The 25,352-nt window shown below is 35.8% G+C and overlaps 1 protein-coding gene across 1 annotated transcript in view; it reads left to right on the plus strand.

Annotated features, from left to right (window-relative positions):
• Nucleotides 1–25,352, plus strand: part of RYR3 (ryanodine receptor 3) — a 195,126-nt gene that overhangs the window by 24,247 nt on the left and 145,527 nt on the right. Inside the window, exons 2-3 of the mRNA XM_071427042.1 lie at nt 23,270–23,389; nt 25,159–25,266. Coding sequence (XP_071283143.1) covers nt 23,270–23,389; nt 25,159–25,266 — 228 coding nt within the window. The remainder of the gene's footprint in view (nt 1–23,269; nt 23,390–25,158; nt 25,267–25,352) is intronic.

Here is a 25,352-nt window from a genome sequence, read left to right on the forward strand (position 1 = left end):
ACGGGATTTGAGGAAAAAAGTAAACTATCTTTTGGGTTTTTAAATCAGATTATTCAATAATTTGATCTGATGCTTTGGAGAGACAATTTTTATACTATTCCTATAACAGTTTTCTTTCATATATCAGTAGTTATTTCAGTTAGCAAAATACTGCACATGGTACTCTGGAAGAATTTTGTTATCAGTGGACAAGATATTAGGAAGGGATAGTACTTATCTTACTTCTGTAATTATTGTGCAGTATCTCACAAATAGTTTGAAGCTTTCCCAGGCTTCAGATTTCACATATTAAGAAAATAAAGCAACCTATGTGTTGCTGGTATGTCTTCTTGTATAGGTGCTGTGAGTACTTATTTTTTTCTGAAGTACTTAGACTCAATTATTTATATGCTGGAAATGCATGGAGTGAAACAGCTTGGTGATACAAGCCCTTCAAATTTAATTGAGCCCTTGGCTTGTGCTATATATTTATTGAAATTACTGCTTACAAACTTTTTTTAAAAATCTCATTCTGCTTTGCTGGCTGTCAGGTTCTGTTACCTGATTTTCTGCTTCTATTTTACTTCTGACAAATTCAGATGGAATGTCACATTTTTCTTCAATTCTCTTTAGATTAATTTAGAAAAAATTAGAATCACAGTATTGAGGTGGAATCCTCAATCTGAAGACCTTGGTAAAGAAGGAGAGGGTAAAAAGTTCTAGTGTGGCAAATGACTTGATGAAGGAGATAGATATGTAGCTTTTGAGATAAAAAAAAGGTGCTGCTCTTTTGCAAATATGTCATATTCACTCATTTGAATTTCCCATGCAAAATAAGAGATAAAAGAGATGAGAGAGGTGGAAACAAAGACCCTGCTAAGCATTAGGGGGCTGTATAATAAGGTAGAAGAAGGCACAGTGGCAGAGAAGTAGAGAAAAATGGAACATTTTATCCCTTTTGGGCTGGAGAAGGGGGCAGAGAAGAGGGGGTAAAAATCACCATTACAGACATTCTTTGTCAGTGGTGACCATGACACAAGCTGTTTTGGCTTAGATATATGTTTTATGCTGTGGAGGTCTTTTGTTGGTGTCTGCCTCTCAAACAGATGCTCTCAGACTCCTGTAGACAAGCTGATAACCAACTTGTGAGAGACAAGTCTCTAACCTGCCACATTTCTACATTTTGCTGATCCTGTGAACCCATGATCAAACAAGTATCTTTAACATATGTTAAGTGAGGTCTGAATGGAATAGATGTGACGGCATACCTTGAGGAACAGACCTAATATAGAGGTATTTGTGTTTTGATCACAAATAAGAAACAGATTAATTGAATTGATGGAGCCCTGTTAGCACCTTCCTGGTATAGAACATAGTTATATTTTTTTTCATTAGAGGCTCAGTTTAGTAACAGACCAACATTTTGTCATGCTTAAAAAAGTGTTAATAGCTCTATTGTATATTAAATATTGCACATTTGTTTATATGCTGCACTGTGTCTGGCTGGGATATTTGACAACTATCAAACCACAAAACTGTCACTGATTTAAAGTGATTGGCTTCTTTCCATGTATTCTGTTTTTAAAAAATGGTTTACAGTTGTGTTTTTTTTAGCTAGGTATGAAATTTTCATGCAAGATGTGTCTGCATCAAGAAAGGGAGCTTACATCTTAAAAGAGTAGCTGGGCATTTGGCATGCCCATATATATCAGAAGTAGCCAGAACTCCTCTTCAACTGAAATAGACACTTTGAATGTGGAATGGAGAAGGCAGATAGAATACACAAACAGAGAGAAGAGGTTATAAGACTGATGTGCTAAATGAAGAGTGAAGAAAATTAATATATGACAAAGACTGGTGAGAAATGACGCAAGGAATGGACATGAGGGATGTGCAGAATTGAGAAAGAGGAACTGGGCTAGGTAGGTTCAACTTTTTGAAAGTTCTTTTAGAATCTTCATGTCTAAGTACAACTGTGGGGAACCCATTTAATTCACTAAGATTTTGCTGATTCTGTATGGAATTCTTTCAGGTGGGGTCCAGTGAATCTTCAGAGACACTGTTTGAATTCCCATTAAAATAAAGACCAGTAAAAATTATTAGTATATACTTAAAGTTGATGTTCTGTGAACTTTGCAGCTAGTGATGCAATCTTTTGAAAGAGGTAAAAATGACTGAAATCTGTAGTGATGCATAAAACTTTATCTAGAAATAGAAGGATACTCCAGGAGTGTTATTGTTCACATAAGCATATTTTCTTTAGTGGACATGGGTCAAAATACAACAAGAAAATGGTTATGTAGGAGCCTCAGATGTCTTTGAACCCTGTACTAATGAATACAGATTAGATACAGAAGATACAGAAGCAAGATTGTAGAATTGAGGCTTTTGCTAACTTTGGCTGTAGTAGGTTGTAGGTTTCCTATTATTCTAGCCAGTTTTAGTTTGAACTAAAAATACCTGCTCTGTTAAAGATGGAGGAGAGAGTGTGAGACACCTGAATGTGGCAGAGAGCCTTTTTAAACTCTGACGACAGTACAAAACACTCAATAGTTAACATCATTATTCTCATACCTGCCTTTCTCCTAGCATATAACTCTTCTCAAAACTCAGCAAATAACCTTTTTAGGAGACTAGAACAATTGTTCAGAAAAGAGGTCTGAAATATTTGTATGTGAAAAAATGTTAGTTGAAATAGCTTTTTCATTCTTGTTATAATTAAAATAATGTCAGCATTCTGATTTGAGCATTTTAAGAAAGGATAATGAGTGGTGCCTTTGCCGTGCAATTGCCTTTTCTGCAGTATAAGAGTATGTAATTTGTTTACAGTACATGTAAAAATACTATGTTATCTGACTGCATTAGTAAACAATAGATGGCCATAAAGTATGAAATCTTCCTCACTGTAAAATGTGGTTCCATAGGTAACAATATTTGGAATTTATTTAATAATGATTATCAGATAAAGCTTTAAGTCCCCTTTTTTGAGTTCTCCTATAGAACTCCAGAAAAGTAATTTTTGAGGATGATCAGTATCTTCAGAATCTTTCTGAAACAAAAGCGCAGAAAACATTTTTCTAATATATTTCATTCACTTAATAGTCAAAAGGGTCTGCATTCTAATTAGGGGTTTCATGATTTTAACATTTGGCCTGATACATTTATTATGCATTTTTCTGCTGTGTTTATGATTCAATTATTTGGCTCTTATCTCTGTGAAGGAAATGTTATTCCTAGCAATTAATTCAGGCTTATCCTTAGGGTTTTATCATAACAACCACACTTGAGAGATGTCATGCTGCTGAAGGTGACTGAAGACACTATGTAGCCTACTTTCCGTTTCATTGGTAGCTTTTTCTCACTTGAAATGTACCAGCTGATAGCATGACCCGTCAGCATTCAGTAAAAACCTGATAAGTGAAAAGGCTCTTTGTTATTGTATGCTCAGTGAAAGCATGCTTAAGCACTGTATGCTTGCATTGTACAACATGCCTTTCTTAGGCAGCCTGATGGAAGGTGTGTACCTGAGGGCTACACTGCCCTAAGCATGCCTGTAACTTTCTTAGCGCAACTAATTATCTCGGTGCTATCATTTAAAGAGAACATATCTTTGCATGCTCATTTAGTTACTAAGCAGTCAAGGAAGGGTGGAAGTTTCTCTGTACTTGTTATCCTACTGTTCTCTACTTCTGCCTAAAAATCTGCTCTGAGGAGAAAGAGATGTTCCAAAAGATCTCCAACAGACAGCCAGTTTTTACCACCATGCATACAGATATATATGTAAAATTTGATTAGAATTTGGATGATGGCAAATAGGTTCAATTCCATCCTTTTATTGTGGCTCTGACAGTTTCTCACAGATGTTGGAAAATATTTTGTAAGGCAGAGTGTATTATTGACTACAGAGAATGAAGGATAATAGAAGGGTAATGGGGCTTGCTGACATATCAAATAATTTCTGTCCAATTAATATCACAGTAATAACTTCTGTGCTGTTGCATAATTTTGGAGTATGTATGGGGTTTGGATTTTTTGTGGTTTTGGTTTTCTTTGTTAGCATTTTAATACACATTCATTGTTGTGTCACAGTTTTAATTTTGGCTGCCAATAATGTATTCATGTTAGATTGAAATATCAATGTTAACCAACTAACATGACATTCTGAACCTGGTTCAAGATCAATTCAGAGCCCCCTGGGTTCCAAAATAATTTGAAGTAAAATATTTAACTGAGCTCATCCTCAGATCAAAAAGCACTTTACAAATTTCACTAAGTGAACAAGACTTTACACAAAACCTTAAGTGTTTTCTGTTCAGAAGATTTCCCACTCATTCCCCAAATAACAGGAGTAGAAATTATCATGGCTCTCACTTTTCCCATGAATAGGCTAGAGGTAGGAAATTAAGATCCAGGTTCAGATTTTCAGGAACTTTATGTAAGGGATCCAAGTTAAGTGGACCTCGACAAGAGTGTTCAGGCAAAAATCTGTCTTTGCTTCCTAATATTTGTATCTGACATACACAGTGTGTACCATCAAGCCTTCATTTTTGACACTTGAATGAATGAAATCAAGTCCAGTAAAGAGTTTGTTTATGTAATATCTGAATTTTCAAAAGATGGATAAGACTGTTCAATGAGTGATAGTTTTCTGAAAGTTTCATGACTTCCAGGTCAAACCACTTGTAATTTTTAGACAAAAGCTACCAAGATGCCAATGTCAGAGAGCATGTCAGTAGTAACTGCTGGAACATCTCTTTATTATCTTACTTAAGAACTCAAATTTCTGTGCCTTACCACCAATGAAAAAAAGTGGTACACTAATTTCATTTTGAGATAGTGGGGGATTTTAAATTAATAAATGAATTAGCCTATATTGTTTATTTAGTCTTGAATGAGCACCTAAAAAACTCAAAAAACTCCATGATTTCAAAAATGTGGTGGTGGTAAAGCCTAGGCTAGGATGGGAATGGTAGAACTGATACCAGAATGTGGATGTACAGATCTTATTTAAAAAAAAAAAAAAAAAAAAAAAAAAGAACAAATCTGATAAACTAACTTTAAAGAGCTATGCTTTCGACTTCATCCTAATGATTACTGAACTTTTACAGAAATTACAGGCATTTTTTCTACTGTGTTCTGTGACACAGTTTATAGTAATCTTCAATGTCCTGGCTTTTTTATGGATCCAAGGTGATAATTAGAGTTTATGTTTATAAGGAGACGATAAAAACTTTGTAGCAGAGACAGAATATTTATTAATCCAGGATAAGCTACAAAGGAAGCAAGTACTAGATTTTACAGGAGGTGATGCCAGGTGCATTAGTTTGAAGAGATTTTTTTCCATGCTAATATTTCATAACTGTGTCTTCATTATTTAAGATCTGCACTAATTGCTGTAGTCATTTATTTCCAAGATTTTGGTCTTGTCTGGACACAACTATGAAAAATCTCATCCGTTCTCTAACTTCAGACACCTGATTCGTCAATGAATTAATTTTAATCTGATCTCTTAAAATTATTCTATCAAAATCTGAACATTTAATTATCTTTCTATGTTTTGTTTTAGAACAAAAATATTTTTCTTGTGTAACTCACGATGAAGAGAAGGTCTAGCAGATGCACTCTAAATCTCTGTCTATCTCACTGATACTTCTGTTTGAAGTATGAGTGGAATTGATGTAACTTAGATCATTGATCTACCCAGTGGTAATAAAAACAGAATGAGAGGTTTTTCTGGATATACTTTGCAGGTTTAGATTAACAGAAAGTTATAAGTTTTGTGTGAAGAAAAATGTGGTTCTAGATTTGGAAAAAAAAAAAAAGAAAAAAGTCACAGAATACTTGAATATTCATATCTCTAGTAATTTTCTTTCCCCAGATGAGTTTTGTAGACATGAACATTTTGAAATAATGGATGTCAGGCAGTAATTTCTGTGGCAGAAACTCACAGTGGGAATATAACAGTTTCCCTGTAAGACAGTTTGAAGTGGTGATAGATTTTGTAACTTTGTAATTTCCTTTTTCTTCATATGTCAAGAGAGAGATGAATCCAACTTAGCATATGTGCAAGCATAAAATCGGTCTCAGTATTCACAACAAGAAAATCTAAATTAGCTCTTAGTGATAACTAAGGTTTCATGGAAGCAGGCAGTATGAACTTTGAAAGTCCAAGCACACAGTAACTTGTCAACTTGAGAAAGAAAATTTGTTATTCTGCAAGTGTCTGCATTTGAAACAGGATATCAGAAATAATTTTTTTTTAATTTGCTTGCTTACATCTGTGTGCTGTATTTGCATTGGTAATCAGTTGAACCAGATGTTTATGGTGGTGTAGCATAAAAAACCTACAAGTATTCTATACATCTTGGGACATATGCCAACCTAACATACTATGAAGACTTTACCTTTTTCTGCTGTATTAAGTGCTCAGTGAGCAGTGCACTTGTTGCTGATTTTGAAGTTACAAAGTTCAAGCATTTTATAGGTTCTTGCATATGATTTCCTTGCACAAGCAGAACTAAGATCTTTGCTGAATGTTTTTCCTTTTATTCTTAAAACAATGTGTACATGGAGAAGAAAGGATAAGGTGGGGGGGATTGCTAGATAAAGAAAACCACACAGATACAAACGAAGTAGACACGGGAAAATGGAGACAATGGCAAAGACCTGGGCTCTGCAGCTGTTAATTGATGGCCCATTAAGAACACACAAACAGCAATTGGAGAAGACACATCTGGACTTTGTAACTGATAAGGCAGCAAATATGAAGGTTTTTAAAATATTTGAAGGTAATCTATAAGACAGTGAAATTTAGGAAGAGCTGTTTAGTGGAATGGGAGTGGGGAAGAGAAAAGTGACGCTAGGGGATTGACAGGTGGAGCTATAAAAAGGCTGGTTTTGCAGAACAGTGCCCAGTCAGTCTGCTTGCCTGGCAACCCTATGCCTGATCACAGCAGTTTATCTTCCTACTTAATACTCACTATTTTCCCTGTGCGTGAGTGCTGTAAGGAGTGATGCTAACAATCAGACCTCAAATGAAGCTCTGCTATGTTTGTAGTGCCAGCAGCTGGAGCAAGTAAGAGCATCTTCATCAGTGGCTCTTGGCTCTGTGGATCTTAGAAGGATTGACAGTTACTGAGTGAACTGGGGTGAGTGAATTTGAGGCAGGAACTGGAATCAGACTTTGGGTGAAGGAACACACATTTTCTGTACCAGCATCCAGAGCAAGCAGGAGTTTCCGCATCAACTGCTGCTGAAGGACCTTGGGTCATCGGTCCTAGGTGCAAGCTGTAGGGGTCTGGATGAAATGAATTGAGGGTCTTAGTGCCAATAGCTGGCATGGGAACTACAGTTCATAGGGCCCATGTGCCTAAGCACCAACTGCTGGGGGTGGGTGACACTGGAGTCAACATTTTCCCTTCACCTGGATCATGAGGGCCATGTGTGTGTAATTTGCAAAGCAAACGTCAAGCTGGCAAGTAAGAGGCCCTAGTATTAGGCAGAGGGCCTAAGCAGATAATTGAGGGAACTGCAAATTTTTGTGTGCTTGTGAGTCTAGAGAGCTTCACTAACAAACTTCAATCCTCATCCTGAAAAGAAATTATTTTTTTCCTATTTTGGAATAGTTAAACACTGGAACAGGTAGTCCAGGAAGGCCAGAAGTCTCTGTCTCAGGACATATTTATAACCTAACTGGATATGGTTCTGAGCACCTCATTGTTGTTGATGCTACTTTGTGCACAGGGGTAGAACTAGACAGTTTCTAAAGCTCACTTCCAACTCAAGATAGAAACAGAATTTCTGAGGTTAGAAAAAACCTCTAAGATCACTGAGTTCCACATTGTTCATCACTGAGAACCGCATTGTTCACCACTAAATCATGTCCCCAAGTGCCAAATCGAAAAATCGAACCCAGAGATGGCAATTCCACCACTTCCCTGGGCAGCATATTCCAGTGCCTGACCACTCTTTCAATGAAGATTTTCTTAAGATCCAATCTAAACTTCTATTGCAACTTCAGACCATTTCCTTTCATACCTTTCAACCTTCATTTCAACCTTTCCCTTGTTATCTGTGAGAAGATGCTGACACCCACCTGGCTGTAATCTCCTTTCAGGTAGTTGTAGAAAGTGATAAAGTCCCTGATGTGCTACCCTCAGGCTTATCTCTAGCAAGCCTCGTTTTATCCCTTTCCCCTTCAAATCTAATTTAAGGCTCTTTCGTTGAGCCCTGCTGAAGCCCATGTGAAGATCCTTTTTCTGCTTTGGGACAGGTGTGCCCCATCTGTTGTCAACAGGCTTGATGTTTTGTAAACTGATCTGTGATGAAAAACCACAAAATCCTGCTGGTAACACCAGGCTCAGAGCAGTTATTCATCTGTGTGATTTTCCTACTCCCATCTTCTCCTGCAACTGCCAGAAGAGAGAGCACTACTGGTGCTCCAGATCCCTCAATGTGTTACCCCAAAGCAGTGAGGTCCCTCTTGATATTCCTCAAGCTTCTTGGGACTTCATTGCTGCCCACCTGAAAAACCAGTAATGGATGATAATTAGAGGGCTGTACCAGACTGGAAAGCTTCTTGGTTACATCTCTAACCTGGACCCCAAGGAGGCAGCAGACATCTCTATGCCTTGGGTCCAGTCAGCATATTGATCCCTCTGTTTGTCTCAGAAGGGAGCCATGGAGGACTTTTTTGTCATAACTGAGGCAGTCATGGTGTGTCAGGTAGACTAATTCACCCTGGACTATTCCCCAACCTGTCCATGTTGCCGTGTGCCTGACCCTCGCTCCCAGAGCCTCATTCCTATTGTACAAGGGCACCTGGGAAGGTGAGGTAGGCTGGGAGGGGATTCACCAATTGCCTTGAGCAGAGACCTGGCTCTATTCTCCTCATCTCTTAGGTCCCCTCCTGCTGCCTGGTGACAAAACAGTTACATATTCTTTGCTTCTTGTGGTGTGGCTGGCTGGTGAACATAATTTGGTGTGAATTTGTAAAGTGAAAAGTATGTAAGTGATTATTAAACATTTAAATTTTATGAATTTATCTGATGAAAACATATCAAGGTTTGGCTCTCTAATTTGCTTGTGAATGTGTTGGCTGATTTTTGGTAGAGCAGGTGTTACAGAATTCTTACGTGAAGCTTATGAAGTAAGCAAGCACTGCTAACGTTATCTGGGACAGGAGCAGCGGGGAATACAGCGATACCGACTTTTCTACAGAAATCAACTTAATTGCAAAATTAAGTGCACTTTCCTTTGGCACCATCTAATTTATGAAAAAAAGCACAAAGCAAATGAATATGCTTTTATTATTCTTTGTAAGATCATTAGGTATATACTGAGAAATATTCTTAAGTTTATAGAAATCTTTCCAGTAATTGTGCTTGCCCTCAATTATTGATCCAAGGTAATGACATCAGTGACTGACCATGTAGTTAACTCACATATTTCCACTCAGTTTTCTAGAGTGACTGATCTGTCATGTTTTTAGGACATTTCTACTGCCTACAGATTTGTACTCCTACTGGAGTAGCAATAATTTTAAGACTTAAACCACTATGCAGGGAAAACTGCCATGCAGCTGCTGGTTGGTGATTTGAATATTTTATTTTGGAGGGTATAGTTGATGAATATGATTCATTTATGCACTTTCAATCTCCTGTTCCAGTCAGTTCTTGTCTAAACCTTGAGTATTTCACTTTCTATAGCCCAGCTTTTTTAATATGTGTGAATGCTTGACATGGAATGGATGACAGTTGAATGTACTTAAATTTTCCCATTTTATTTCTGTGCTAGCCCTCCTAATTTATTCAGTCTTCTTTTTTTCATGTATTTTGTATGAAGACTGTTAAAGTATCTGCTGTGTTTTTCAAATCCTGTTTGAAAGATTTCTGTTGTAATTTTCCTGCATCTGATGCATTTTCACTTTTCAGCTGTAACAGATGTGGATGATTACCGAGTATTAGTTTTTTTTTAAAACAATTTCCAAAAATAGCAGAGTTCACTTCTGAAATAAATTTCAGAAGTCATAATTCAGGATTGTAATGGATAGTTAAGGTCAAATATACATGACAGTAATTTATGGTTTTCAAAAGTTTTTGTTGAAATATGAATGTAATTCATCTTAGCAGACTTCTTAAAAAGTTTTACTGATAGAAGAAACCCAACAAATTAACAGATGTGTGCATATACATAGTGCAGTATCAGCATAATGGAGTATGGATTAAGAAATGGAAGATACAGCTGGATTTCAAAGGTATTATATCCTCATATTAAGCATATTTTAAAATAATTTGTTGGCACCATAGCTCTATAAACTATGAAGTTTCTTTAATTCTGTGGTTTAACATTGGGGAAGTAATTGTGGCTGACACTGAGTCTTGTTTGTGTGTGTATATATATATACCCACATAAAGGAATTTGCCATTGAAATGTATCAATTTTCTAGTAAATTTTAAAAACTATGCCCAGAATTCTTTTTGTCTAGGTAATAAATACCACCATATATGTGATTCACACTGTTCTAAAATTCTCTCAATAAGGATATTATCAGAGAGGTTGAATTAATAGTTTGAGGAAGAGCACTGCATGTTAAAGTTCTTCAATGTCCTCTACACTCCTTAATATGCCTGTATATTGAGTGAATGCTCAAATATACATTATTATACCTGTATATTTGCTAGTACAGGATAACTACAGGGATTGTACTTCCTTTAGAATTCTTTCTCTGTATAATTTGTGATCCTCCATGTACACATATAAATTTGAACCTGTTTCATAGCTTTCCCATTCTTACCAATCCTTGTTTGCCTGGCAGCTCATCAGCTTTATGTTCACAGCCATATTTATGTCTTGTTTATAGAAGATTTGAAGAAGAAGCTTCAGCCTTAATCTAAGCCTCTGTTTTCTTGATTAAAATCTCTTTAAAACCCATCATTGTCTTCCCCAAGATATAAAATAGTTACAAAGAATCATTTAATAATTCTAGACCCTGTGGTACCTTGCATTTCTGCTTCAGACCTATCTTATCTCATACTGCTTTCATATCATCTTTGGGTCATTGACAAAAAAATTATTTATACGGCAACATTCCAGCTCTCATGGCTTTTTTTTCCCCCCTTCCTCCTAAAATCTGGATAGGTAGCATGTAAATACTTATTGGCTATTCACAGGCTCACTCTGGTTTTGAGACCTGATGCAAAGTCCTGGGTCTTGTAAACTCTCTGTATGTGTTTAAATGCTACTATCTGTGGTTCTGCTGCCTAGACCTGACAAGCATGACTTAAATTCAGGTCACTGTGACATTGAAAATCTCCTCTGAGAATACTGTTTAAAAAAAAATAGTATCTGTAAAGGTTTCTTCTATCTTCATTTAGAAAGGAGCTAGCCTATAAGTTCATATAGTGACTGAGCAAATTCTGCTTTGTTTAATTTTTTTTAGGACTTTTCCAATTTATTTTGAGTTCCTAAAATTTAAAGAAGATGATTTTTTTGTCTCATTATATGGCCCTTATTTTCAAAGCTGTGTGCTAAGTATCTCTTTTGTCAACAGTTAATATAGACCATATTTAAAATCCTGAATGGTATTGGGTTCTGTAAAAAAGTCCATATGATTTTTGACTTAAAGTCAGCATTTAAGTTTCCTGGTAAAAACTGTCAGTCCAAAAGGGAAAATTTATATCTTTAACAAAGTGTGATATTAAATAAATGTCTGAAATATTTATAGTTGATAGTTCAGAGAGACTAGTCATATACAAAATACATGATTTAAAGAATATGCTAAAAAAGTGCATTCCCATTCTCATTTTGAAATAGATATGATCTAAATGTTTGTTGCTGCTGGTATCTTTACTAATCTGGTAGTGGTCATGCACTAAGATTCCAAAAGGCTGACGGCTTCTATTTGGATTCCTTCTTGCTGTCAGGTGTCAAGTTTTTTAAATTGGTTCATCTGTAATTGAGACAAGACACTGGCCATTGCATTAATATTTATGGTCATCTTTCAAACAGTAAAAATTTCTAAGCTAAACCCTACAGATTGAGTTTATTATGCCAAAATTTCTTACATTTGTGAACTTCACTTATGAGTTAATTTCTGCAATGAAATTTATTGTAAATTTGTCAGAATGGGTGTCCTATGTTATGTCTTCCCATTACTAACTGCTTCACTTGCACCAGATGTAAAAGAAATGGGCAAAACAAACAAAATATATGCAACTATGTATATACACAACAATGTAGCTTACATTCATTTCTTTGTCCAAAAGGATGCTCCTTCAAAATGAACTATAACATCTTAGTTTCCTAACATATCTAGTGTATTTCTTCATTTGCTTATATAACCTTTACCAGAGGTTATGAATGTGAAAGTTGCAAAGCACACCAGTTCTGACACCACAACTCATAGAATCATAAAATGGTTTGGGTCAGAAGGAACTTTAAAGATCATCTAGTCTAGCCTCTGCCATGGGCAGAGACATTTTTCACTGGATCAGGTTGCTCAGAGACCTCTTCCAATAATGGGACATCCACAGCTTTCCTGGACAACGTGTTCTGCTATCTTATCACCCACATTCTAAAATAGTTCTTTCTTGAGTCCAACCTGAATCTACACTCCTTTAGTTTAAACCTGTTTTTCCTTATCCTGTCCTTAAAAGCCCTGGTAAGAAGTCTCTTTTCATCTTTCTTATAAGTCCCCTTAAGTATTGAAGCCCTTCATTGAGATCTCCCTGAAGCCTTCACTTCTCCAGGATGACTAACCCCAGCTCTCTCAGCCTTTTTGATGAGACCATTGTTCCCACCCTCTCAGCCTTTCTTGACAAGAGAGCTGCTCCAAACCTCTGACTGTTTCAGCCCTCCTTGGGACCTAACATGTCCATCCTTGGTCTAACATGTCCATCCAGTAATAATGATAAGGTACTTAGGCAGGGTACACCTTTCTTGGATAATTCTACTTCCTTGATCAGCATGGTGTATATTTTCATTCTTTTAGTCAATCTGCCATTCTGTTAATTAACATGTATGCTTAATGTCACTTCCTTTCTGTCGTGGTTTAACCCTAACCAGCACCCAAGCCCCATGCAGTCACTTGCTCTCTCCCACACCAGTGAGATCAGGGAGATAATCAGAAGGGTAAACGCCAGAAAACTCCTGGATTGAGACAAATACAGTTTAATAAGGGAAAGCAAAAGCTGTGCATACCAGCAAACAAAACAAGGAATGAATTCAGTGCTGCCCATGGGCAGGCAGGTGTTCAGCCATCCCCAGGAGAGCAGGGCCCCATCACCTGTAATGGTGAATGGGAAGGCAAACACCATCACTCCAAATGTCCCCCCTTCTTTCTTCTTCCCCCAACTTTATATACTGAGCATGATGTCACATGGTCTGGAATGTCCCTTTGGTCAGCTGGGGTCACCTGCCCGGCTGTGTCACCTCCCAACCTCCCATGCACCCCCAGCTTCCCCACCAGCGTGGCTGTACGAAAAGGCTTTGGCTCTTTGCAAGCCCAGCTCAGCAATAACAAAAACATCTCTGTATTATTAATCCTGTGATCAACACAAGTCCAAAACTTGGTCCTCTACCAGCTACTGTGAAGAAAATTAACTCTATGCCTGCTCAATCCAAAACATTTTCTTAAAGAATGACAGGGCTCTGCCTGATAGGAGAGGACATATTTAATTTACCTGAGATGCACGTACCTGGTCTGCACAGCTAGTTTACCCCAGCTCTATTAATGAGTCTTCTCTTTCTCATGCATTACAGTTTAAAATCAAAGGAGTAATTTTAAAAGAATATTTAGTACTCAGCTTTAATGATAGATGATACATAAATATTTTGGATATTACACTTGGTCTTGGTATTTGGTGTGGATATCCCTTTGTGGTCACTCTCTCATGCTGTCTCATTTCCACAAAGAACTGCATAAAGGGAAAGGTGGAGAAAGCTGTGATACAAAGGGCAGCAAACTATCTAAATTCTTCAATGGAAACCACCTGGATTTGGATTAAAAATAAAAAATAAGTAAAATGGTCCATATTATGCTACTTGACTTTCTGAAGCAATTTTTTATTCAAAGAAGGTTTTTTTTTGTTTTTGTTTGGGGTTTTTGGTGGAGTTTTTGTGTGTGTGTGTGAGTTTTATTGCTGTATATTTGCTTATTCTGCCTTGCTGATGCCTTGATATAAGATAGGGGAGTATGTTCCAGAGTTATGATTAGGCTTTTGTCCAACCACTGTTGAAGGCGTAGACTGACAACGGAAACCCCAACTCTATTTTTAAAATCTTCTGAGAACTGTCAGAAGGCGCTGTGTGAATTTCCATTAAAGAACTCTGCTGTCATCATAAGGATCCATTTGCAGTGAACACGCTGTAGTTACCGGGAGAAATTTGTATGCTTACTGCAGGAAGACAGGCCTCAGAGAGGCCCCACCCTTGGTACGTTTCTACAAAGAAATAGAGGCTTTTAATTTATAAAAATGTGTTAAAAACAACCAACAGCCAGTACTGGAAGTAAAACTAAATCTCCTGAGAATCCACCTCCCCCTCACCACCACTGATTTAAGATCTGCTCTGGATATTGGTTTCCTTCATTTGTTTGTGGGTTTTGTGGTGATTAAAAATATGAAGTGCCCAAGCACACCTCTTTTTTAGATGTTAACACATAAGCTTACCAGAAGATTTATTTATAGACATTTAAGCAGAGGAAAACCCAAGATGAGATATTCATGTGACCTCTTCCTGATTCAATTACATGACTGTGATGTCTGTATTTTGGGACCAAAGTAGTCATGCAGTATGCACTTCTGTGTGGAGGTCCTAATGAATTTTATCATATTGCAGCAGACCTGTATAAGGTTTTCTAATTACAGAAGTGAAAAATATAATTTGAAACGTTTATGAACCTTTCTTGGTTCATAAGCTGACTCTGATTTAAACCTTGCTTTAGGTTATCCTTGGATACATCCTTTAGCACACAATATTCCAATATAAATTTATGGAGTGAGTATGTTAGTATTTATTGAAAAATTTTATCTTCACTATTATAAGTGGACAGTGTGGGCAGAAGAAGTGCTTTCAAGAAATGTAGAGAAGATTCATGTCTCTTTGGCTGAATGGCAAAATGTAACTGCTGTGAGACAAAATTGGTAGTTCTGTAAATGGGAAACAATTGCTTTGCTGGCATGTATGTAAGAGAAAAACCAATAAAAATGGTTTAATGACTGGAAATGTAGTTTGGGTTTGTTTATTTTTTAAAAGGTAATAATTAAATTTGTCAGGATAATTTATCTTTCTTAGCAGTTTACAGTTTTCTTTAAAATTTTTCCCATTATTATAATTTGCAATTTATGTATTTTTTGATGAGCAGGCACAGGTTTTTTCTTCTGCTGCCTTATAATATGATTGAAAATCTTAAACATGTAAATACTGAATAGAATATGGCAATGTGGGTACCTGTTACACAGCCTTTTAAGTTGAATAGAAGTATAAGGTTACCTATAAGAGCATTCGAATTAGGACAAAGTATGTCCAAACATAAGTTTGAAAATAATTATTTCGAGAACCTTTTAAATGTTCACACAGCTTCAACATGGATCATATACATTGCATATTGCCTCTTTGTTCTGTTTGTTTATAATTTTATAAGGAAGCATAGGATTAAAGTTCATATTACTCATATTAATTTAAAAAGAGGGATTTGAGCTGTTGAAGAACTTGGTGACATTGTTTTGATCTGAAGAAGAAAAGAGAATAAAAGAATACACAACAAAACTGTCCTGGAAGACACAATACACTTTATTTCCCTTTGTACATTCTTAGTTTATGTCCAAAGAGGAGGCTCACAAGTTGTCCTCCCTGTCAAAGTCTGCAGGCTGAGGGTGATGGCTCCTGCTGCTTCACATCACCATGTCTATATCACACCTTTCCTCATGTGCTTGGTGAGGCTAAGCTGCCTCTAACAGCCACCCACTATTCAGGGGACCTCAGGATTCCACAGCCATTGTAGTTTTGTCTGGGGACTGCTGATCAATGCTGAGCCTTCGGTAAAGACCTGCTAGGTTGCATTTATAGTGTGACCTAGGTAAGTGTGTAAGCCTAGTAGGGTGCAGCTAATTTTTGTTGGTTTCTTTGTTTCTATGTGTTTTGGGTTTGGGTCAGTTTTGATACTTAAAAGCATTTTTGAGGTTTTATTTGGTTTCCTCTTTCTTTTTTCTCATGACTTATCAAAAAAAGAAAGAAGTTGCTTTTTACCTTGACAAAGAGTAGCCAAAATGAAAAATCCATGTCATACACTAGCTTTGTAACTGTAATACATTTTTTTTCAAGTGAGAAATGTCTTCCAACAAAAACAAAGTCCAAAATATTCAAAACTTCAATTAGTCAAATCTGTACTGCATAGTATACATGAGTGTGGATGCTGAGAGAGAGAAACAGATAGTTTCCTAGGCATGGTTCTGGGAAAAGCTGTGAGAAACTCGGAGAAAAGAATTATAAACAATTATCTTAAGTTGTTGCATCTGGTGTTTGTGAACAGGTGGAATGTGTTATGGAAATATGTTTACCAAAGGGTGGTTTCTTAATTAACCACTCATGTGAAATGTATTGATTAAATGACCAATCAGGTCCACCTGTGTCGGACTAGGATATAAAAGAAGATGTCACAATAAACACAAGAACTTTTACCATTTTGCCTTCTGATACAATTCTGTGTCATCTCTGACTCACCAGTGACACAGGCGTGTCAGTCACTGTGTAATAATGAACAATTATTTTCTTTATTTAGAATGGAATTGCTTTAGCAAATAAATAAAGATTAACACAGTGGAGCTTTTGGAAATTTCCCCCAAGGAATTTTTTGTTGAGGGTTACAACTCAGTTGTTTGACAGAGGAAAAGTGATATGACCATGAAGCAAGACTTCTGATGTAGTTATGTACTTTGCTCTGAATCTGATGTCTGCATACACATGTGATACACAATTGTTCTTAATTGAAGGAAAATGACTTTATTTTTGCAGTACAGGAACCTAAACAAACTGAATTGTTCTAGCTAGATGGCAAATGAATACATTAAGTTATTTTTTTGGATCATAGCCTCAAACCCAAAACAACCCAAGATTTAATCAAAGAAGCTTTTAATTTTTATGAACTTAATTAGGAAGTCTAAATATTTAAGACTGTGTTGCTGTGGTAAATAATAAATTCAGCAGCCAGAATTTTTCCACATCCTTTATCTGAAGTAGAAGAGCAATAGCAGAAATAATATGCCATTCCAGAATGGTTTTCTGTTCAGTTTTATGAAATTAATTTTTCACAGTGTAAAAGGGAGAAAAAATACACATTTGCCAATTGTTGCAGTAACAATAACTGAAGCAATAAATCCCAAAAATAGTGCATGGGTTTATAGGTTTGAAAAGTTTTGTTCTTTTCAAATGTGGAAGTAGTGGAATCCTTTAATGTGGTGTTTTATGAAGCTTCTGTTTTGGGATTAGTGGAATAATTGACTATATCTACTAAGAAGCTGGAAACTAGGTAAATTATGGATGCTTTTTTAATGGATCATTTAAATGGATTTATACAACAGAAGCACATAGTTAACTCTCTTTATACTACTATTTAAGAAGTCTTGGTATGCTTCATCAGCTTGCTAATTTGAGTCACCTTTCTTTAATGACCTTCTTTAATGAGCAAAACAAGGCATGGGTGTGCCAGATGTTTCATATACATCATCAGCCTTATATCAGGTGTAAAATTTGACTATAGCACAGAGACTGATCACTCTACAAAAAAAAAAATAGATCAAGTTAAAAAGCACTTTGACTTACTTCTATATTTTTACATTTGTCTGATGATTACACTTGCTTCCCACAAAGCACTGTCTAGACATTCAATGTCTAACCTACAGCTTTTCTTAAAGCTGCTGTATTACCCATGATGTAGGTGGATATTGACTATATAATCCTCCTTTTTTTTTTGTAAAAACTGGCTATGATGCATTATTTTTTTGAGAATAAAACTTAAACTGTTCATATAATTATTATGAACATAAATAATACAATTAAAAATAATTATTTCCTCTATCTAAGTGAAACATGTATATGAATATGTATATGCTGAGCATGATGTCATATTGTCTGGAATGCCCCTTTGGTCAGTTGGGGTCACCTGCCCTGTTTGTGTCACCTCCCAACCTCCCCCACCTCCCCATATTCCCCAAATTCCTTGCCACTGTGGCCTTGGAAAAAGCAGGAAAGGCCTTGGCTCTGTGCAAGCCCTGCTCAGCAATAACAAGGAACTGGTGGGCGCAAACAAATTTACCAAGTCTATCTTTGGATAGAAGATTGTTAACTCTGCATATAGTTCCTTATTTTGTGAAGAAAAAAGTAGATTGCTGTACATTGCAATTTCTGGTGAACTTCACTTGTTTTTCAAGATTATTCCAGAAAACTCTGAAGAAATGCAGTCTTATAGAAGAATCATTTTGTAGCCAGTGTTCAAATGCTATCAAGATGTTTATTTTCATTCTGTGCTTTGTGATAGAGGGAGAGATGTGAGTAGAATGTTGTCTATCAAAGAGTGAAAGTGGCTGTGGATTTTTACTTAGTTCATTTTTTTGCAGCACTGATCTACAATCAGCAAGTGTCTCACATTAATCAGGCCTGTATAGAGCATCAGCTCCATATGCCTGCTTGTTTTACTATGTTTTATAGATATGTGTTGGCTTTTTTGTAAAGTAATATATATTTCTTGAATGAAAGGATGCCTTATCATCATGGTTTTCCATGGTTTTAGAGAAGAATGTACTTTTAAACAATTCTGTATCACTTTGCATTTAAGTTAGTTATTCCTGTGAAAGTACCTACCGGAAAGTTTATCATAGCTGTGAGTAAATTATAGGCAAAATATGTAATTTTTTTGAGAAAACTCTTTCTTCTTGTAGTATAATGACAAAGTTGATTACTTATCTAGAAGTGATTAATTTTAAATGCCATGTCAATTTTATTTTATCAGTTTATTTTCAGCACTGAATATTATAGAGATTAGGTAGATGTTGACTCAGTAGGTAATAAACTAAATGCATGGTATCATTTTCCAGCAATATTTGCTTGTATATATTTACTGTATTCATGGTTCTGTGCATGATAATATAAAATATATTGAATTGTTTCTATTTTTGAATACAACCCCTATTCAGATTTATGTGTACTATATAAATCACTACAACTCTAAATTATGGAATGTATATGCAACACAAATGAAGAAGGAGTTTCACTAATTGTTGGAATTTCCTTATTCTCAAATTCAGTGTTGAAAAACTAGTGAACAGAGCAGGAGCAAGGTCATGTCAACAATACATTAATTCACCTTGATCACTGAATTCCTCTGCAGCCAGTCAAGTAATTGAGTAATGAAAATCAATTTTCCTTATGTTTTGCCTTACTATTTTATCACAGAAAGCTCAGTTTAAGTTCACCATCACTTTGTATTATATAATCTGAGGATGAAAACAGCCTGAACATCAAGACAAAATAGTGTTTGGTAATGAACTACTGGACTGTGGTCCATTAAAAATTAATTTTTAAAGTTATATAGTATACTGCTTAATTCTGTATTGCTGAAGACTAGGAATAAAAGTTTTCTGTTAAAAAAATAATTTTTTCACAAAAGACATACTTTTGTGTAGAGTCAATTTCAATAGAGTCAATGTTTATATTGACATTACTATATAGTCAAATTTGGAATACAGCTTCAGCTCTAGCCACAGCAAGTAGAAATTTACTTTTGCAGTGCACAAAATTATGTGGTTACCTATTTTCAAAAAGAACCCCAAATCCCCCAAACTGCCTTTTTCCTTTTTCCAAAAGTTATGCACGTGAATACACGAATGGACAATGGATGGTATTATGGCACATTAGCTACATGACACTAGGTAAATTCTGCAGTATTTCAGACCATGTGAAATATATTCTAGCAATTTTAACATGTTTTAATGCATAAATCTTCTTTGATTTGGGATGGAGTTACTTTGTGTGTGTCCTTTTGCTAAAGGGCTGAGAGATGAATCTTAACCAGATAAAAGATTTCTTGACTGAAGGGGAGAACTTCCACTTCCTCTTCATTCAGAATAAAAAAGTTAAGAATTGCTATGCATCTGTGTGAATAGATGGAATGATGGTAGTCTAGAATGTATCTCATGGTTAGCTTGATGATGCCACTGGTGGGAACCAGTTATTACTAAATGATGCTTAGAATGTGTGTACTTTTTGAGGAAGAATAGCAAAAGCAGTTTCTTGTGCAAATGCCCATCTGTAGTGGACCATTGTTTATGGGTGTCCTTTCCTCCCTGTGATTCTGTGAACTACAAGCCTGTTTTATTAAAAATCAACCAACAAACCACCCAACCAAAGCAAACAAGCAAACAAACCAAACAACAAAACCCCCACAAAAATCCCCCACAAAAACCCCAAACCCCACCTCCCAAAATAAATGGACTAGAAAATGGAAATGTCAGAGCTGCTAGATGAAAAAAATTGCACTTTAAACACTTACTGAATCAAAACCATTTAAATTTGTTGAATTCATGGTTCAAAAACTAGGCACTGAGAACAAAGGGCTGCTCAGACATGGTCTGTATTTTCATGATAGCCTAGCAACTCCATAAAACTCATTTCTATTAGCATCTTCAGGCCAGAAAAGCAATTACAGACCTCAGCCAGAATGATGGTTTTTTCAGTGAGAATATGTTAATACTGAATCATCTTAACAGGGAATAATTGTCTCATTTGCAGATTGTATCGGCTTTGCTAATTCTTTATGCTCAGTCATGAATGACTACTTTTTAAAGCTTTTCTGCAAAACATTCTGAAATACCATATAATATAATATTCTTGCCACTTTAAAAAACTATTGAAGTTTTTTATCCTACATAGCAAATACCCAGCTTGTTAAGTGTTGTAGCACAAAGGAAAGGGCACATTGGCCATTTAGGAGAATAACACAAAACATCAGTGTTGAATGCTGCATAAATTTCTTAAGACATTCTGTGCTTTTATTATGAGATTACTGCACTTAATGATTGATAAAGTTTTTCTGATGCCAGTGTAAACTCTAAGTGCTTATTTTTCTGAATTCTAGAACATTAAAATATTAATTTCATTGTATTAGGAACTCTTGCCCTTTTAAGCATGTGGATTTAAAAAGAAAATAGTTAATTTATTTGATTAATTCTCATTTTAAAGTAAGTTTTACATATGTTCATAGAATCATACAACAGTTTGGATTGGAAGAGATGTTCAAGATCATTCAGTTCCACCCCAGTGCCATGGGTGGGGAAACCTTCCACTAGACCAGATTAATCAGAGCCCCATTCAACCTGGCATTCAACACATCCAGGGGTGGGGCATCCACAATTTCTCTGGGCAACCTGTGCCAGTGTATATCTACTGTAAGCCTACATTCTTTCAGTTTGAAGCTGTTACCCCTTGTCCTTTAAAAGATAGGATGTGCCCTTGTAAAAAGTGTGAAGACATAATTTTATTTTTTAGGGAACTATGAATTACAATATAGGCTACTAATGTACACCTCTGTGGAATGATGAATACTTTAGTGTAGTAGGGAAAATAAATACAATTTGAGTTATATAGAAGTAATTTAATGTAATGATAAGTGTGTGCTAAGTTGCAAATCTCAATTTTATTCTAAATTTTGGTATTCATAAATTCATATTTTATTATTTTAATATTTTTACCTCTAAAATATGTATTTTCAAATATTGATACAGGAACTAGATTATGAAAAATGTTTTAAACATCTTTATTTTTATCTTACATAGAAATGGAAGCAGAAGCAACAGGAGGAAAGATAATTTTTTAGCATCAATTAATTCTGTCTAATGGCTACATTTTTTAGAATTGTTTGCAAATATGTTTCAAATTCTTTTGCTGTAGTGTTGAAACCATTTTTGATTGTCATGCAAAGCTAGATAAGAAAAATACTGTGTATAACTGCTGATTTATCTGAAATGTAATAATTGCCTATTTCAGTAAGAAGTGGTAAGCAGGCAGTGAAGGGTCGCCTGAACAAAAGCCCTGTAACTTGCACTCACCTGTGAAATCACACAAGTGAAAAACATGCTTTTGATTTCCCTCTTTAAAGGGAAAGTGTGTCACTTAGTTCCTTTGGTGAAAATTGCTTTCCTTCTCCCAGCTTTTGTTTCAAGTGCCCAAAGCCGTGGCCGTGCCATAGCAGCGCAGTTGCATAAGGGCCGTGTAAATAGCAGTGCTGCTTTTAGAACATAATTGTCCAAGTGATCTCAGCACTCAGCACAGGCGGCTGTTGTGTATCTGCTTTGATAATAATAAGTGACACCAGTAGGACTTTGTAGCTGGAGGGGACAGTGACATATCATATCACTCCTGTTTTATCAGCTTCTGCCCCCTTAGAAACTTGTCAGGCAGTGTCTTTTGGCAAACAGTGACATACATGCCTGTAACAAAATAAGTACTTCTACATGCTACTCTCTCAGAGGTTTTTTCTTAGTTAGTGGACAAGTTTTGGAAAATAAAATTATTTTTAATTCTGTATATAGCTTTGACACAGTCAAACACTAAAATTAATCTCTTTTGGCTTGCTTATATCAGCTTTAGTGTCACATATTAAGAGGTGAAAAAGGGCTTGGCACTTTATGTGTTTGGCTTTGTATTATGCAGCAATCTGTAAAAGTGCTTTTCTAGAGTGTTCTTATTCTTGGGATATGTCTTTTGAGGATCAAGCTCTTTTGACTGAACTTTCACCTGCAAAATACCTCTTGGATCTTTGGTTGTACACAGAGATTTCTGTATTACATGGAAACTTAAAAGTTAAGATTCTGCATGCTGAGGAATAGTGTTGATAGTTTATTTTACTAACAAATAGCACTGTTGTTTGCAAAATTGCAGTAAAGGTTTTTTACTGTAAGCATTAAAATATTTAGCTGAGTAAAACTGAGTAACAGTGTCCTTACAGTTTGTTTTATATTGGTAAAGAAACAAAGGGATACAACAGTTGCAAAAGCCTTGGAGACAGTGTGCAGTCGTCGTCACTTTGATAAAGTCTTGAATGTAAATCTCTATAGAAATCTTTACATGTTTGTAGATCTGTTATAGATATACATCAAAAGAATCTCTGCATATGAACATTATATGATTTAGAAGATATATTGCATTAATTTTCAACAGATGTTGCAGGATTTCTTAACATTATAGTGCGCATATAATTTTAAAATAATTTTTTTTCTTGTTCTTTGTATTGTGACAGGATGATGAAGTAGTACTTCAGTGTGTGGCCAGTATTCACAAAGAACAAAGGAAGTTTTGCTTGGCAGCTGAGGGACTTGGGAATCGCTTGTGCTTTTTGGAGCCAACATCAGAAGCTAAAGTAAGAAGCTGATACTCTCAACTGGTGTAACTGATCAGTGAATGTTAACCTACTTACTCACAAGCACATTTAATTATGGTTTCTTAAATATGATGCTAGAGGGACCTTATGTATACTTTTCTTCCTGACTGCATCTTAGAATTGTTTGCAAAAATTTCCTAGAGATTCCAAATAAATTGTGAGGCACACCTGAGAACAGTGTAAAGCTGCTATTCCTTATCTACAAAACTTCCTGTAACTGAAATACTACCTATTTTCAAGATTAGGTATCCAGACTGTCATTAATATTTAAGTTCACTGAACTCCCATATTTCTGTTACTGCTGTAGGTTCAAATGTATTGATACACTGGATTGATAATTTTAGAAGCATTGTCACCTGTCAGTTACTGGTGTTAAGTGTTTCTCCTGACTTCATTATCAATCAGGAAGTTGAATGTACAGGGACAAGAATGATTAGGTAAAAGAAAATTTTAGAAGATTAAAAATGGAAAATTGAAAAAAGAAGCCAGAGAGTGAAGGAAAAAAAACCCCAAATCCCTCAAGGGTAATTATCAGAGCTGGAGAGGGGAAAGGAGAGAAGGGATGAAACTGTAAACCTCTACTAAAGCATAATGTTAGGAATAAACCAGAGGATGAACTCCTCTTTCTCTTTTATTCTCTCTGCATCTTTTTCCTTAATTGTTTTTATTTCTTCACTTTTCATCACCTTAAAATGCAGCATTATCAAGATTTTTATTCTCTCTTGTCACTCTGATTTTAAAAAGAAGTGCATATCCACTTTAAAGCTCATCCTCAGCCATGATCTTTATCATGAATCACAGAACACAGAGCTGTTAAGGTTGGGAAGAGTCTCTGAAGGTCACCTAAGTGCAAAATCTACTTAGAATAGCTTCAGACAGAACAGATTGCTTAGGACTCTCGGATCAGAGTTTGAGTATCTCCAAGAGTGGAGACTTTACAACCTCTCTGGGCAACCTGTTTTACTGTTTACCATGCTCACTGTAAGAGTAGGGGGGTTTTGTCATATTTAAAAAGCATTTCCTGTATTTCACTTTGTATCAATTTACTCTTGTCCTTTCACTGGGTTCTGCTGTGTAGTCTCTGGATGTCTTTGTGCTTTCTGCCATATATTTTTGTACATTGTTGGTTCCCCTTGAGACCTTTTTCTGTTGAACATATCTTTCTTTGGACATATTAGTGCCAAGAAATTGGAAAAAAAAGTAAAAATCTGTTGTGAAGTAAAAATCTGTTCATGTTTCATGAACAGCAGACATATTGATTCAGAAATTAGGGTTTCCTTAAAGAGTTCATATTATCATGTCAAAAAATTCTGAATCTCAGCCATCTAGAGAGCCATCATTTACTACTGTAAATATCTTCTATCAACCTCATACATTATATAAGATCTTATACCTTCTCTTTTGTTTTGTCAGTGACATTACAGAACAAATACAATGTCCATGGTGTCATTCTAAAAGGCAGGAAAACAATAATACATAGGGGGAAAATTTTTGCATTTGCACCTGAAGAAGCTTCATTTTACTGTGAGGAATACCGCTCAAGGAAAGTAAAATGCCTGTGTTGTCAATTCATTAAGAATGGATTTATATTGCTTTCATACAGGAGAGTAGCATCTACCTCAAATACAAATGAATAGGCATTAAGTATAGATTCAAATATTAAAATAAACACATGTTCCAACACACTTTTCATCCTGTTCCACCTGTTCTGCTGATCTGTTCTTGCACTGTTTAATTTATTTTTACAGTATGTCCCTCCAGACCTTTGTGTCTGTAATTTTGTCCTTGAACAATCACTGTCGGTCAGAGCCCTTCAGGAAATGCTGGCCAGCACAGGGGAAAATGCTAGTGAAGGGGTAAGTAAATTGACCTCAAAGAACATTAAATCTAAATACAGATTTTCCTCATTTCTTTCCTTGTCCAGGATTTTCTAGAAGAGGTT

The sequence above is a fragment of the Agelaius tricolor genome, unplaced genomic scaffold, assembly GCF_023055355.1.
Source record: "Agelaius tricolor isolate 1412-34295 unplaced genomic scaffold, bAgeTri1.0.p SCAF_5, whole genome shotgun sequence".
NCBI classification, from domain to species: Eukaryota; Metazoa; Chordata; class Aves; order Passeriformes; family Icteridae; genus Agelaius; species Agelaius tricolor.